This window comes from Pararge aegeria, chromosome 6 (genome assembly GCF_905163445.1).
Source record: "Pararge aegeria chromosome 6, ilParAegt1.1, whole genome shotgun sequence".
Classification (NCBI taxonomy): domain Eukaryota; kingdom Metazoa; phylum Arthropoda; class Insecta; order Lepidoptera; family Nymphalidae; genus Pararge; species Pararge aegeria.
The window spans coordinates 11518250-11536249 of NC_053185.1; the positions used below are offsets into that span (position 1 = coordinate 11518250).

General features: G+C 35.0%; 1 protein-coding gene across 1 annotated transcript in view; it reads right to left on the reverse strand.

The window, feature by feature from the left end:
* Positions 1-15165, reverse strand: part of LOC120624295 (guanylate cyclase 32E-like) — a 45552-nt gene extending 30387 nt beyond the window's left edge. Inside the window, 7 exon segments of the mRNA XM_039890756.1 lie at positions 2018-2163; positions 5538-5773; positions 6842-6919; positions 7020-7221; positions 7773-7895; positions 8817-8957; positions 14683-15165. Coding sequence (XP_039746690.1) covers positions 2018-2163; positions 5538-5773; positions 6842-6919; positions 7020-7221; positions 7773-7895; positions 8817-8957; positions 14683-15165 — 1409 coding nt within the window.
* Between the last annotated feature and the right edge of the window lie 2835 nt (positions 15166-18000).

The following is an 18000-nucleotide window of genomic DNA, read 5'->3' on the forward strand; positions in this document are numbered from 1 at the left end:
GCCGTTTTCAAACATAATGCAGATCCGCCAGACTTAATTACAGTTAGTTCATAATTACTATCCATACTTTAATATTACAAGTGCGTTGCTGGTTTGTCTTTTTTCACAGGACAAGTGACATGATTTTTTGCATACATACTTTTCATCCCATAATATTGCATGTTTTGAGATAGCCATGAAGCTAAATTCTGTTATGAATGAATGATTGAATACATTTTATTGTACACCAAAGAAAAAAAGTAGTTACAGAGATATAAATACAGAGCTAGAGAGTACAATTTGGTGGCCTTATCGCTACATAGCCATTTCTTCCAGGCAACCAAAGGCGTGAAAGGAAAAAACATAGAAAAGAGGTGGAGTATTTAAAAATTATACAAATATATATATAAAATATATTACATATAAATACAAATAAGATATAAACATACATGATATTACCCATAATTATTTTCAACTACTAAAAATCATATACAACGTATATAAATATGTAAATATATAACATAAATATTATATAATATAAATATCAATATATAGCATATAATATGGTAAAATTTCTGACCGGACTTGGATTAGATTTGGTGTCACACAACTCACAAGGTATCTCAAGCCTTTATGTATTACTGGGCCTGAGACACCTTACCGACCGACACAACCCGACCACTAGGCGTCGTCGGCTGGTTAGTGGGTGAAGTCACCTCGTCTCGTCTCGTTATAACTTTGTCGGTGACACGAAATAACGAAGTCACCGACAAGCCGACGAAAGACGGCTGCTTTGGTTTATAGACTCCTGTCCGTACGCGAATAGTAAACAATTCTAATAAGGTATACATGCGTGTCCCTGCCTCTAATTTAAATTAAAATATCCGGCTGATAAACGGACTGTAATTATTGTATTAAATAGGTCATTACTATTTTCATAATATTATACGTGCATTGCACAGGAAAATTTATAATTTGTGTCAAAGACTAAATAACTAGCATTTTTAATTTAATAAGTTTTTTTGTTATCGCAAAAAGCACAGTAGGTTTTTGATGAATATATTACTACTATGGTGCGTGCGTCTAGTACGATTGTGAAAAACAAAAATGGCGCCTTCTTCGCAGTTATAATAAACATCATTATAGTTATAGCTATATTTATATATATATATATATATATATATTTTATTTATATATTTGTATAATTTTAAATCTTATTTATTGCACCACCTACCTCTTTTCTATGTTTTTTCCTTTTACGCCATTGGTTGCCTTGAAGAAATCGCTATGTAGCGATAAGGCCACCAATTTTTACTCTCTTGATATGTATTTATATCTTTGTAACAACTTTTTTTTTCTTTGGTGTACAATAAAAGTGTATTCATTCATTCATTCATCATTGTCTCTTTTAAAAGAAGAGCAGTTCCTTCATTATTCTGAAGGCCATAGTTGATAGATTGTTGTTGTTGTTGGTTGTTGAATTAACGTAACTAATGGGTTTTCTAGTAATTTAATAACATAGTCATCTTATAAGACATATTGGTACACATATATAATATAATGTAATATAAGGCTTCATCCCAGGCTAGCCTGCATCTTAGCGATTGAATATGGCCTACTCGTTATAGCGCTAGCGCATTAGCGTAGGTTCGAAATTTTGCCAATTGATTTTAAGTAATGAAACATGTTCATAAATTTATTGAGCTTAATAGCACTCATTAAAAAACGCTCTGCTATATATTTACAAAAGTTTGCAAAAGCTACAAAAGATTAAAAAACTACAAGATGTAAATAAAATAATTGGTTATTAGAGAAAGGGTAGATAGTTAGGATTATTACAAAAAATTGGCTTGGTATGTTAATGATTTAAGCAATTTTATTACTTGTTCTCAAAGGCATATGAAGTCTACGTATTCGCAGTGCATGAACGTGGTGTACTACCTAAATCCTTCTGAGGACACGGGTCATCTTGTGGACAGCAGGTAATGGGTTGATGAATGATGATGATGATAAGTATGATGCTGCTAATTTTACTCACCCCATGACACTACGATATGTAGTATTGCGCATACGCACAGCAATCGCACGTCCGTCGCGAGCGTTTTCACCTGTACGCAGAGCATCAGCCAAAGCTCGAGCGTACACCCAAACAGCATCGTGAAGCCATGCTGCTTCCACTGGGATCTAATAAAGCATTCAATGGTTTGTATTGCTAATTTATGAAGTTGGTAATGAACCCATCTAGCAATGATCAAGTATTCCGTATTTCTTGCAGACTATTAAGTGAGTACTTACAAACCTATATAATATAATTTATCAAATTTTAATGTGAGACATTTAGCTATAATATTATCCATCATATTATTAAAAATTGGAAAGTGTCAGTTTGTTTGTTCATTTGTTTGTTACCTATATTCGGCTCAATCGCAGCACCGATATTGATAAAATTAAGCACATAATATAAGTCTTGCAATCTGGAAATGGATAAAAAATACAAATAAAAGCACCCGGATAACGTTCTCGGAAGATTATAAAAATAGCATTTTTTTTACCTACGCGCGGTTTTACAGCTAATGAGCAAGATAGAGATAACTTGCGTGGAAACGGACATAGATACTTCTATTTATAGGTTTTATTAGATTTAAAAAATACGGGCAAAGTTTTAAGGTATGACTAGATTGTTAAAACAGTGTTATGTCGGAACCTCACTGGGCGTAGCAATTTGCGATTTTGCTATATTTGCCCGAAACCATCAATATGTAAAGGAAGATATAATGCAAAAAAATGCAAATAGCAAAAAGTTGTGTCCATCCTCTTGTCGGTATTTAATGAAATATCAAAGGGCTGAATATATTTATATGATAATAGAACTCATATTGGTTACTAGCTTTTGCCCGCGGCTTCGCTCACATTAAGTTCAATTTTTGATTTGATAAATTTTAACTGCAAAGGGTTAATAAAGTATTGCTTCTATTAGGAAAATATGAACGGAATTTACTTAAAAAATCAGAAACTTTCATATACATTTTCATCCCCTATTTGATGCCTTTGGAGTTGGAATTTTAAAATTTGTGAAACACGTATTTCTTTATTTTTAATAGAAAACCTAAAATCAAATCCGCATGAAAGTTTTCACGACAACTACACGCAGCAATCTAATAAAAAAAATGGTACGCGGGATTTTATCAGTTCTGAAACGTGATTGGAATATATTTGACTATTTAAGCTCGATTATAGACAGCAAATACAGATAATAGCCTGTAATCGTAAGCAACCACTCAGCTCCGATCGTAAACCCAGTTCTAAAGAAGAATTCGCAAATTACCCGAATAACCGTAAATTTAGGTATCTAGGGCAACAGTCAATGTTATCTGTTTTCCGGTTAACGCGTTGATAAGAACGCTAAAAGTTTTTACTAAAAATACTCGAAAGAAGAACAATAAAATGGAAAAACATGTATACTATGACAATTAAGCTTAAATTTGCTATCTTTGTCTTAAAAATTATTCATTGTAAAGGTATCTCCGATGTCGAAGCGAAACGTACGTGGAGAGTGCATTGCCTGAGATCTGTTTGGTGTAGAGTATAAAGATTAAAGGAATTATAAATAACACCGTACAGATTCTCTTGCTTTTAGAGTATAGTAAATTTAGCTTAATTTTCATATTATATCACGGAGTTCCGCATCGTAACGCCTGCTTCTATCCAATATTTGGAAAAAAAATTATACTTTTAATGTACTTATATCATTTATTTACTTCGTAATAATAGGTAAACGAGATTTTTTCTTTGGTATATCATTTACGCTATTTATTTACCTTTGCTTTTCGATTACGTATCTATCTAGATTCGCTCTCATTACCTATTCCTTAACTTAAATTCAAAGATTGTAGAAATTAATAAGCCTGTTACCCGTGACTTCGTAAGTTTGTTTCGATTTTAAACCGTTTTCCTTTAAGAAGGAGGAGGATATCAAAGCATTTTTTTATGTATGTTCGAGCATATAACTCCGTCATTTATTGGCGGATTCGCAATTTCTATTTCGAAATGATTGTATGCCGAAATGGTCCCATTTAAATTTCGTATACTTAGATCTGATCAACAGTTTCAGAGACGAAAAACGGAACTTTTGAAAAATTTTCCCCAAGTCAACCGCGATTGCTGGTATCGCAGAAATATACATTATTTAAGCAATCACCATCACGGCTGTAAATTCGAAAGGGTTACGTCGACGTATTCAGTTCAGAGTTATCAACTATATTCTCAATCAAAGGTAAAAGTAGTTGCAATCCTTCCGCGACTGAAAGCTAGTTGTAGCACATCGTATTCAAGCTTTGATTTATTAAAAAGTATATTCACTTTTTAGATGGTATATATTATCGAATACAAAATAAACTTCTGCTAAATCCTGCATTAACCTTATTAAACCTACCTACACTTATTATTTTCCGGGTCTCAAATGATTTTGATTGTTGATTGCCAGTTTGTAAGCTATCTATGTAAATCTGGGCACAATTGCGTCAATAATAAATGATAAACCGTGCATAGGTTACAAATGTTATCATTTTAAAGTTAACCGGAACGGTTTCCGGTTGCTTTTCCGAGACAAGAAGAATCCTCTGCCCGTATTCGAGATGCCCGCTATCAAATTTTCAGCAGGAAAAAGGTTTCAGCAGAATTGTTACTATGGATACACGTAGCTAACTATTTAACAAAAAATAATATAACTAGGTATAAACAGTTTTTCACTTGTTTTCCCTTTGTTACAGAACAGATTTTTTTTATTCCTTGAACAATTATTATTTTTATCTCCTTATTAATTATTCGTAAGGCGTAGAACAAGGAAATTAATTAATTTTATTACAGCGGACAACAGCGAAAGTAAAAACTTTCCACGACCGTCGTTTCTTTTCCGGGCCTAAGTAGGTAAGCATTTGTTTTGCAAGAACTTGAAGATTAATTGTATTAAAACTAAGAACAAAAGTAAAAATAAATAAATAAAATACTTTTATTAAAAATCATAAGTATGTTATATGTTGTATAAGGAAGATATTTTATAATTTTAAAAGCTCGCGATTTAGGAATGAACAAAATGCTTTGAAAATTATCCAAAATAGCAATTTAAAACATTCGTCTGTTTTTCCATCAATATTAAAATACCACTAGATTTAGATCACTCGTCATATATGGCGGAAGTAGGTTGACAATCGCTCCATCTGTAAATTGGAAAACTTAGAAATCTAGGAGACGAGTGATTAAAAATGTTGAGAGGTGCCTAATAAGGAGAAATGTAGAGTCTAGAACAACATTTATACAACAATAAAGATAGAGTATATTATTTTTGTGTGTCAGGTAAAAAGGAGTAATTCATTTTTAAATTACCATTTACCAATATGTCATTTCGAACTACACACTTGACTATCAACAGAGTAGATAGTTATGCTTTCTATTAATAGATAGGATAGGATATATCCTATAATAAAAATGGCGTTCGAAATGCGAGACCATATTTATTTTTCCTACAATTATATCATAAGGTTTTTATTTTTAGTACTCACCACTTTACCCCCGCCTAAAGCAAGCAAGGGGTTTGTAAAACTAAACGGTGGCATCTGTAGCCTCCTGTTAGCGAATACAGGATAAGAAGGCGCTGGAGATGGAACTACGGCCAGGTAAGAACGGAATGCTTTCGGCACTCTGGGACCCGGTTCTTTACGTAATGGACCCGTGAGGTATCGAATGGCTTCATCAGGCTCATATTTTTCCACATCAACTCCTATTGCAGCATATTCCCCTATAACAAAATTGATTATCAGGGAAGGTATTAAAACTCCTTCGTTGGTCTAGTTGCCTCGTTATATGGTAGATAGCATGTTAATTTAATTCCTGGTTCGGGAAAAAATTGTATTGAATTATTCTGTAAGGAAATCTCCGAGTTAGAAAATCGGTTAATCAAGTTAAGCCGTCAGTCCCGGTGTGGGATGTTAATAGACTAATGATGATGATTGATGATGATGATAAAAATCTCGCACAAACTCCTTTCAGAGATTATATAAAGAAGCAAAATAGTGCACCTTCAGTCTTGACTTAAACACGTTCAGGGGCGGTATATAGCACAGTGTGAAAGAGAGTTCAAAACTCGCTCGGCAAGAAAAAATTGTGTTATAAGTCGGCACATTCAACGCCCCCACAGTAATACAGGAACGCATTGGTCTATCTTTAGGTACCTGAAAACGCTAGTAGAAAGACATAGGTATCTTTAAAAGACAGTGCAAAATCATCAATAGACTTCGAGCATGTGTTTTACGTTTAATTGTAGAAAAATACAATCTAAATGATAAGAGCTTTAAAGATGTGCTATCTGAGATAACAAGCTTTTCATATACGGCGTCAACTAAACTTTACCGCTAAGAAAAGAATGGGTTATATCTTATATTGTTGGGACAACAAAGAGAACGGTGTAGACAAATATATTATCAGATGGTCGAATTTATTCGCCTATAAGTTTCACGTAAGAAATTGATACGTCTGAAATACTGCTAAAAGGACGCCATTCATATTTTAACGATAATGGATCCATCTTTTTGTTTTTCTAATTCACTTGTTGTCTGCTTTTGATAAACCTACTTTCGAAATAATTTCTTCTAGCAATTTTTATTGCAATAATATATTAACACAATATATCTAATTAAGGTATAAAATAAACCGGAAACCAAGGACGACCAGACTTGAACACAGCAATGCTGTTTTGCGACAATTATTTTTATTATAATCATGGTGGACGGTGGCAGTACCTCCCGGAGGAGCCTTGTTACAAAAGTAACACTAATATTAAATAACAATTAATAATTTAATATTTTACCTGAATCCAGAAGCTTCATTGCATCTAATGCCTGCATCAGGCCAATATGGTCATGGTAGTAACCCACTGATACATAAACTGAAAAGAGTATTAGTATTAGAAATTTGACGAACCAGAAACATAAACTGTCGTGCTATAAAGTTTTATTGCAATATCCTGATATGTAATATTAACTTACTTCTTGTATCTTTATACGTTTCTCGGACGATGTCCATAAAAGGGTTTCGTGTAAAGTTTTCCGGTATATCGCCGTAATAATAAGGTTGCCTGTAAACTTGTACCGTGCGTATTGATATTTTCTTCTCATTGGCAGCGTTTATTATAGCGAAAGCCAGTCTTGAAAAGTCATGGTTGGGTGCCTTGAGGTAGACGACGGCTATCTGTTACATTAAAAACAAATCTCTATATAATTCACCATGATAAATATAATTTTCATCGAAATGTAAGTGTCACGCAAAATAAACCTACAACACGGATAATTTAAGATTTTTTTTCATTTAAATTTTTCAGTTAATATTTGAGAACAGATCGAATAAAATCCGATAACCGGTTATTAAGGGATTTCCTTGTGTGAGCGTTGCCTAGGTTCATTGACTACACATTTACGTTCCAGTCTCATATTTAGCAGCGTAGCGTGAGTTCACGCACGCTTGCGGCCTGCCACCAGAGTGTCTTAGAACCAGAGTCCTGCAGTATTCAGAACGGGATAAAGAATGGGTGTATCGTTCTCAAAAAAATTTTATCGTACAAAACCAAAATGCTGAAACCGGTTTAATCGAAATACATATTTTTATTACGGTTACACATTGGACACCATTTTCAAGACCTCGCAAAACAGAGCATTGTAAAAAGTTTCACATATTTTGTCGGAATAGAAAAATATAAATTTTTTAAAAGAAATGATATTGGGGATGCCATATAAAATGTTTACATGCATGAAATCGAAATGTGTTAGCACGGCGACTACGGAGCGAGAAATATCGATATCAGATGGACGCGTGCGGGCAAAGGTTGCGTACACGCGTTTGTTCGAGCTCGCGACGTCTCTGCAATACTGCAACAAAAATGTACATTTTTTTCCTTTATTAATCAAAGAAGGTTTAATACATAACCGAATACAATGTGCCATCTTTAGAAACAAAACAGTTGTAATACATTCATTCGTAGTTCAACTATGTACCTATGAGATTTTGATGACCTCCCCTAGAGTAGTGGTGAGTGCTGTGGTCTTATAAGAGGAGCAGGGGCAATTTGGGAATTTATAAAGTCTTAATTTTTCCTGGTCTCGTCGGATGGGAAGCTTTGGCTGTGGCTTACCACCCTACCGATAAGGACGAGCCGCCAAGCGATTTACTGTTCCAGTTGGATAGTGGGTCTCTACCCGTACCGATTAGGGGTATACCCATATATCTGCTATCCTGTGGGTAGGATTTCGACTTCATTTTCGGGGGGCCGAGTTCGAATGCCAGCACGCACTTCTAACTTTTCTAAGTTATGTGCGTTTTTTGAGGCAATTCAAATTTCACTTGCTTCATCGGTGAAGAAAAAAAGGTTGAGGAAACCTGCATGCCTGAGAGTTCTCCCTAATGTTCTCAAAGGTATGTGGAGTCCAACAATCTGCAATGGGCAAGCGTCGTGGACGACGGCCTTAACCCCTTCTCATTATGGGAGGAGTCCCGTGCCTTGTGTGCCCGTAATATAATAACTGCTAGACAGGTTAGCCCGCTACCATCCTAGACTGCATCATCCTTCAGCACCAAGTGAAGTTAAGGGCTAGCTGTCATTAGAAATTATAAAAATGTTCTTATAAAATTAACTAAAGTAAAAAGGTAAAAAAAAAAAAAAAATTAAATTAATTAAACCTTTTTAGATTTTATTTAGTTTTTAAATAGTTTATTTTAGGTTATAGTTATGTATTAATAAAAATTATATTTTAGAGATAATCAAATAAATATTACTAACTAAATAAACTTACGTAGCTGATCATGGGTAGGTTAAAGGCGGCAGCCATGCGACCCTCATGGACGCACGTCTCTTGCGGACCGATAAATGCAGACACGTTGGCAGCCCATAGCGAAGCAACCTATTGGATATTGAGTATTATATATAAATAGAACTAATAATTTAAATGACATTGTGAGATGGTGATACCAAAAAAAACACCCGGCTAAGTTTGTTGTGGGCTTCTTATTAGACCAGGACGCGTTTGGAACCCTCGTAGCTTTAGTTTTTAAGTTTATGAATGTGGTTATCGCCATCATCTCACAACCGTGTAATTCTTATGTACGCATCAAAAGTGCCACCTATGGGGCCTACTTGAATAAATATATTTTTGACTTTTTTTTTTTTAGAGGTAGAGGTGCTCTAGCGTGTGCTTTGTTAGTAATTTAACGATCTTTCAGCCCCTCAGGCGTTGTAGTATGGGTCTGTGGCACTATAAGCCTGAAGTTCTTGCTACTGTTCGGATCTGTGTCCTGAATTGTTTTTTTTAAATGTTGCCACACTCAAAACCGAATGTATTATTCGATTGATAGTTTTGAGAGTTGTTCTATGCAAAACCTGTTAAAAACCTCCAAATATATTTCCACCGTTACCATAAAAAGAGTTTAGGCTGTAGTGCACAGTAGGCCAAGTGTGGATTGGAAGAATTCATACGCATTGTTAGGCATGTCTCCTCACGATGTTTTTCATCATAAGCAAGTGATATTTAATTGCTTTAAACACATATGACTACGAAAACTAAGAGGTGCCGGGTTGAGCGAACTCTCATCAGGCTATCAACACTCTTAAAATGTCCTATAATAAAATCAAATGAAAATAATTTATTGTACTTTGGTGTACATTAAAATGCATTATATTGTATAAACAAGAACTTACACACACTCACGCACGCGCACACATAATACGTAGGTAAATAATGTAGAGTTCGGTTGTACGCAACCAAAGAAATATAAATTAATACACAGTGTATTATAATTTTGTAATGTCTAAGGAGATTTTTTTTGTTATTAAAACCCTTGACCTGAGCGTTCTTTTCACTGTTACCTACGACATTTCGCAGAAGAATATACTACCTAACCGTAACTAAATAGTAGAAAAGTTTTTAATTATAACTTTTACGTCCTGTTAGCTTTTCCGTTGGCTGATTGCACCCGCTGTGATAACTGAACTCCGAAGAAGTTGTCCAGAAATGCAATGAACAACTTTTACCTCAACTTTTAACTTTTCAATGATATTTATCGAGTTTATTTGCAACCGTTTGGTTAATATTTACTATGCAAAAATAGAAGACTCTGTATTCCATAATAAAGAAAATCTACTTAGAGTATACCTACTCTTAGTAAGTTTTCTGAGAGTATATCTACTTTTAGTAGACTAGGAGAACGTAGGCATATTCGTCCACGTTTATTACGGTTTTATGGTAATACTCAACAAATCTCCCGGGAACTGTTTTTTTTCCATGAGAAAAAAGTAGCCTAATAAAGTAGAATAAAATGTTACTCTCCGTCCTTTCGGTTTCTTAGTTAAGACAAACAAGCAAACAAACAATCACACTTTCACATTTATATTATTGGAAAGGATTTATTTCATGATTTTATTTACGAAAATTGACTTTGGCCTCCATTAAGCTCACTCTGACTACTCTAGGTAGTAAGTACTCTGTGCATGACTTTACTTATGGTGTACATTTAAGTAGGTATACGCTAAATTAAACTTTTAAACCAGATACGGTTGGGTAAGGTTGTCATATAGAAGGTACTTTGTACGTTGAATATTTATTTTTTAAAACAAGATTTTGGACTGTCGTGCATAATGTCTGCAATAATTAGGCATATAGGTATGTAATGGGTAGTTCCTGAATATATGAAGATATATTGAATATTCCAGGGAAATTTAAGCCATAGTTTGACTCATTATCATCATTATTATTATCAACCCCAAACGAGAATATTATGGAGGATTCTCAGGCACGCAGATTTCCTCACGATGTTTTCACCAAGCAAGTGATATTTTAAAATTGTTTTTTTTTATTAAAATTTTTATTAGTATGGAATGAAATCACGTTCTGTAATTAAAGGCTATTTTATGTATATTAAATTAAAACGCACATAACTCATAAAGTTAGTAAGGTGCGTGTCGGGGATCGAACTCGATACCCCCGAAGTTTAAGCCGAAACCCAATTGCTCAGTGAGTACTGAGCACTTTTTTATAGTATAATTTGTTTTATTATTATATAACCCAATCAGTAAGTACTTATTATACGTTTCAATATATATTTTCTAAGAGCTCCAATGACTTTACACTCGCGGAATGTTGCTAGCTCACAAACTTTTTCCTAACATTTTATGTTTAACGTTTAGAACATTAGAAGGAAAATAATTACTGTGAACTGCTAAACGGAATGAACTGACTAACCGCCTGTCCAAGAAACACTACGAAATTGGTGTTATTTTTGATGCTCAAATATTAGTGTTGTACGCGGTTTCTGTATGATCTTAATTTTGTGCTCCACCTATAGAAATGTAAAAGGTCTATAAAGGGTTAATTATTTTACGATAGGTATAAACTTTATCAAGCTATTAATTAAATTGGAAATGACGGTATCAAATCGGCGCTGTTCGCGTTATAGCAATGACAAGCAAGGTCGACACTTGAAAGTTGCTATCTCGATGAATCACGAAGGTTAAGAATTCTCTTATTATGAAAGTTTGGGATTACGTGATATCGAATACGACGCCAACGGAACTCGGGACTTCTCTATAATTTGCTCATAAATGTGCAAAATTTTGTCCAGCTGTTAAATTTGTAGTAGTACTTATTAGTAGAGTTGTTTGTAAGTTCTTTCTGGGTAGTTCTTCCACCAAGCTTATTTCTGCTATGTAGCTTATTTATGCCAGAAAGCAGAATTGCTGTCGCCAATCAGCATTGCTGTATTCCGGTCCGTGGTTGCCGGTCCGATCACATGACGCTTAACACCTCAGGTTGATGGACACAAGGCGGCGCTCTGTTGGACATATTCCTTACATCCCTACTCGCTAAGTGATTTTCTGTTTATAGGCGATGCTTGCCGTTTACCATCAGATAGGCTTGGCATGCAAGCAGCACGTCCTGTTACATGCCGCCCTGTGTCCATCAATTTGAGGCGTAGGTGTTAAGCCTGATGCGTTTGTAATTACACCGGCAACCATGCTCTTCAGACCGGAACACAGCATTGCAATGATACTGCTTAGCGGCAGAAATAAGCATGGCACTTCGCATGACGAGCTCGCTAACAAAAAGTTCTACTACTACTTCACTATGTGTAACATTATGTTATTCCTTCCCCCACTTAAATTGTGACTCAGTTTTAAATGGCTCTGTATAATGGTACCTTGTAAAAATATGGTTTCGTATCTAGAAATAATTAATATTAGGTTATAGAAATATAATATCTATAATCCTCTTAGCTAGAAATAACTACTAAAATATATAAAGAAAGTAAAACCATATTATGGTTATAGAAACAAGGAGTAATAACATGAGTTTTGGTGGACAAAGAAGAAACATCTGGAGAACTCGTTCGCGTCACGAGACACTCAAATGCACTCCAAAAATATATTTAACCGTGCGTTATTCCCGCGAATTGCAATGACCTAGTAATAGCGGCCATCAGAAAGCAGAGCTCGTGTTGAAGTTATCGAAAACTTATTAGTTTAATTCACGTTGCGTACCTGATAATCGGCACTCGTCCTGTTTACTACGGCACATATTATCACACAATGCACCGGTATTGTTTTAAATGTGTAGCGTTGTTTATAACTCAAAACCTGTTCGAGCACGCGTTTTATTATGGATATATTGTAAAACTGGCGATGGATCGTCGCGCAAGTAATTTTATTTACAAAAAATTAAGTACCTAGGTGAGTCTTACAAGCACCCGCAGATCGTATCATTTTATTGTATATTGTACTAGCTGTTGCCCGCGACTTCGTCTGCGTTTGATTTTGTTTTTTGATGTGGCATTCAATTTAGTTAGCTGGTGTCCGCTGAGGAGACACACTTCCAAGAATATGTGTACAGAGTTTCATGAGGATCGGTTTAGTAGTTTTTGCGTGAAAGCGTAACAAACAAACTTACATTTACATTTATAATATTAGTAGGGATAGTAGGGATAGCGATAGTGGACACGATTACTTTCGTGGAGACAGAGTTCGAGCCCAAGCATTCACCACTGACTTTTCAGAGTTATGTGCGTTTTTAATTTAAGCAATTTAAACATCACTTGCTTTAAACGGTGAAGTAAAACATCGAGAGGGAACCTGCATGCCTGAGAGTTCTCCACAATGTTCTCAATTGTGTGTTAAGTCTACGAATCCGCTTGAGAAGGGTTTGGGCCGTGAACTACGGTCTAAAAACTTCTCATCCTGAGAGGAGACACGTGCCCTGTAGTGGGCCGGTAATGTATTGATGATGAAGAATTGGTAGAAGGACTATAGACTATCTATAGTCTATAGTCCTGATCTATCCACCTCTACAGGTATATAAAAAGAAAAAGTAATACGACAAATGTAAAGTTTGATGATTAGGTCTCCTTAAACACCTATCCCGAGGTTTTTATAAATACTAAGTACAGCTTTTTGTGACAGCACGTCCTAGGAAGTATGCCATGCTTATTTCTGCCACATAGCAATATTGCTGTGGTCTTTGTTAAATGAAAAAAAATAATTTGTTCTATAAGAGGAGAAGCTCTATTTTGAAAATTAAAATAAGATCAAGTTGCCATTTCTAAAAAAAGGATAATCCTTTATAAATGGGGTTTAAATCCATTACATATAATCTGCCATATTAGAAATTACTTAAAATAGGTAGTTGCCGCTGTAATTATAGGAAATAAGGCTTAATATCTGCGTATTGGATAGAAGCAGGCGTTACTTTGCGGATATCCATGATATACGAGTATTATGAATGCAGTATTCATTTCGCGTTGTATACCAAATTAAGCTTAATTTTCATACCTATGTGTAATAAAATTATTCCTATATATTGATTGTTATTTAAAACTAAATAAAATCTAAAACGTCCTCGAAACCACCGCAGCGAGGCACAGTTCCTAAGATGCTGGCAGCATTGCCCCTTTGGATGGCCAAGGTAACTGCCCGCTCTAGGATCACCGGTTGACTCGATAACCCTTTTCGATAATTCTTTGAAAAGGATACCTATGTTACAGTAATTTTATAAATTGGGTAAATAACCAAACTTTTGATAACTATAAATTCATATTTGCCTCATATTATATTAAACTAATTAATTAGTTAAAAGATAGGTATCAAGAAACAATTAAAATTATATTGAATTAATAACCAATGTTCTTGACATTGAGTTGGTGGGTATTTTGATATAAATACGACTGCATTATCGATAACTCCAGTCCTACATGAACTCGAACGATGCAAAGATAACTCCCGGTGTCTTAGTCGTTTATCACTTAATATCTGCGTCTTAGATTTATCGGGGTGAACCTTACATGACCTGCGATCTCTTGCGAGGACTTGAGGAGTCTCTCAGGAGAGATGGTTTTCGAGCATAACCCACTACACTGCTGCCAATGGCGTGCACTTCATACATGCACAAAAGCTCTGCCTACCCTAAAACTTTTGTATAACTCATAAATGCAAAGGATTTTCCATTTTATGACATCTTTCTTCTTTATGCATACCTAGCTGCTGCAATGCGGTCTGTTGGGCATAAAATGATTATATTTTACAATATTTGTTGCTCCAAACGATGTCATTTGAAAACAGGAGTTGTATTTTCTAATATGCTGAAGAAAATGTTTAGACTCCTTAGTAGTTCCAGATACGTAGGTAAGAAGAGGTTCTGGTGGTTCAACCAGTGGTGGTAATTGAACTTTGCCGTTGGAGCAACACAAACCGGCAGTTTCTTTTTGAAACTTCTTAGCGCGACAATGCGGACATACTACATTCATTGAACCAATGACCACGTCGGGATGGATCTTGTAATAATATTTCTTATCGTAATCAAAGGCTGCTTTATTAAGATCGGTTTTAGTTCTTAACTGATTTTGTCTTAATCTTTGATCATCCAAACGTTGAGCTCGTTCGTCAGGTTTTTCGGCAGCTCTTGATGAAGACGCTCTTGATCGTAGGTCTGTAACTCGAACAACACGTTCACTATCTGTTTCATTAGCTCTCAAAGACGAAGCTCTTAGTCTGTTTGATTCTAATCGTTTTGTTTGTTGTTGCGGTGTTTCTGTAGTTCTTCTGGTTGCCTGTTGCTTCGTATTTCTCGTTGATCTTCCGATATTTGATTTTTTCCGTGGCATTGTAAATAATATTATTTGTGTAGCACCTGTTTTATCTATTTACATAAATAATTAATTAGTTAATTCTTTTCTATTTACAATTTAAATTAACTATTTATTATTATTAAAGTCTTGAGTATACTTACTAATTAAGAGTATTATTGACTTTCATTAAATTACACTTACAATTAAAATTACAAATAAATTTTTTTAGTACATGATCATGTTATTTTAAAATAATAATTATAAGTTATTTTTTATTTTATTGCTTTATTTTTATTTTCAATAACAAATGATATATTTGAAGTTAGCTGATTTGCTTTTTAAATAAATTATATTTTTTTGTTTACAAAAGAAGGTTAGTTATTTCTTTTATTTTCTTATTTAATAACTCATTGAATTTAATGAGAAAACATTTTATTGCATTCATTGCCGCATATAAAATTTTGAATCAGTTGATCGCTATAGAACTTAATGCATTGAAGCGCTATATGATGGTGATATTTAATAACATGGACATCATATTTACATTCTCCGTCGAAAAATACATGGTCATACCAATTTTTATGACAATCGGTTGAACGGGGCGGAAGTCGATACTTGACAGCGCCGCCTGGTGGGGAGTTACATCAATGGACATAGCATGTTCGTTTTCTCCGAGGAAAAATACATGGTCATACCAATTTTTATGACAATCGGTTGAACGGGGCGGAAGTCGATACTTGACAGCGCCGCCTGGTGGGGAGTTACATCAATGGACATAGCATGTTCGTTTTCTCCGTGGAAAAATACATGGTCATACCAATTTTTATGACAATCGGTTGAACGGGGCGGAAGTCGATACTTGACAGCGCCGCCTGGTGGGGAGTTACATCAATGGACATAGCATGTTCGTTTTCTCCGTGGAAAAATACATGGTCATACCAATTTTTATGACAATCGGTTGAACGGGGCGGAAGTCGATACTTGACAGCGCCGCCTGGTGGGGAGTTACATCAATGGGCATAGCATATAAACCTTCTCCGTGAAAAAATACATAAGCATACCAATTTTCATAATGATCGGTCCAATAGTTTCTGAGTTTATCGATGACATATATACAAACATCCTCTTTTATATATATAGATTTTTGTTGTATATTGTACAATACACATATTGTATTTTTGTTGTATATTGTACAATACATATATTGTATTTTTGTATTTATTTGAACTGTTTTTAGTACTGTTATCAACTGGCACCACTGTACCTTCTTCTAGTTCCTTGAATGTACAGTTCTGTTAAGGACGCATACTTTTTTTATGCAGTAAGCTCGTCTTAACTTCCAAAGCGCTATTAAAAAGCACGCTGCTCAGTATTTAAAACATTTAAAGGAACTAGTAAAGGATAGATTATTACTAACCTTAATAAATATATAACGGATCTACCTGGTAGGTAAGTACATATACCTAAAGACAAGTCAGTTATACATAAAGAGGTATAAAAATGTTCAAGGGGATTTCCACTAAGTGTACCTACCTAAATAACGTGAACCTATTATTGTCTGTCAACGTCCAGATACGATATAAATTCTGCTGTGAGTGGTCAGACACTTATAAGAAGATACTCTTTACAAATCCCAGCATTAAATACTATTAATCTAACGGTTTGCCCACCGGACCACTGATGATAGAATCAACAGCGTTAAAAAAAAGTGATCGGTATGAAACTTATAACGTTCGAATTTCTAAAAATAACTTTGATCTAAAATAATAACCTACCTATCTGCTTATCTATTTATATTTTTATTTGTAACGTGCAAAATGTAGATTTACTATTAGAACTGTATACCTACCTACAGGATATATAATTCGTAAAAAACAATCGTGTGTTATTTTTCATATATTTTTTTAATATTTTTAGTGTTTACGGCAGCTTACATAATTTTTAGATTATTGATGTCGATGTCGAAATGAAAGAATCTAGAATTTGTTGGTACTACGAGCTTTTAGCTCTGACTTAGGTAATATGATAGGTGTACAAATGCTCCCTTTATTTGTTCCTAGGAATTTACAAATACCTGCACACTAGTAAGAAGGTATAAAGTAACTTCACAATATATATTTTACGTAATATAATATATATGTAAGTGTAACCTATCTCTATTGGTGTGAAAATGCTCATCATATCAACCCATTACCGGTCTACTACAGGGCACAGTTGGTCTCCCACAATGAGGAGGGTTTAGACCCAGTGCGGATTGGGACATTATGGAGAACTCTCAGGCATGCAGGTTTCGTCAAGATGGTTTCCTTCACCGTTTAAGCAAGTGATATTTTATTTCCTTAAAACGCACACAACTTAGAAAAGTTAGAGGTGCTGGGATTCGAACTCAGCCGCCCGTAAGTGAAGCCGAAGTCCTAACCACTGGGCAGTCACAGCTTCCGTGTACAAACGCTCACTTAATTATAATACAGGCAAAATCAGTATCAATTGTGTGATTGAGGCTGATTGACTGACTGACTGATCGTATCACCTTTCAACCAATTGATATTTACCTAATATAAAACCGGAAGGTTAGAGGAGTCTGCCAAGTTTCGAACTTGTTCCCCCTAAAAGTGAGGCCGAAGTTTTACTCACTAGCCTATCACGGTGATGTGATTATATAACTCTTGGTTGAAAGGTGATAGAGATCATTGTAAGGATACCTGCATATGCCCATAATGTTCTCAAAGGCGTGTGCATTCCACCAATCCGCACTTGGCCCGCGCGGTGGGCTGTGAACTAAATTCCCTTCTCATTCTGATCGGGGACTTGTGCCTTGTATTGCGCCGGTAATGGGTTGAAAACCCACATGCCAATAGGCTTACAGTCTCC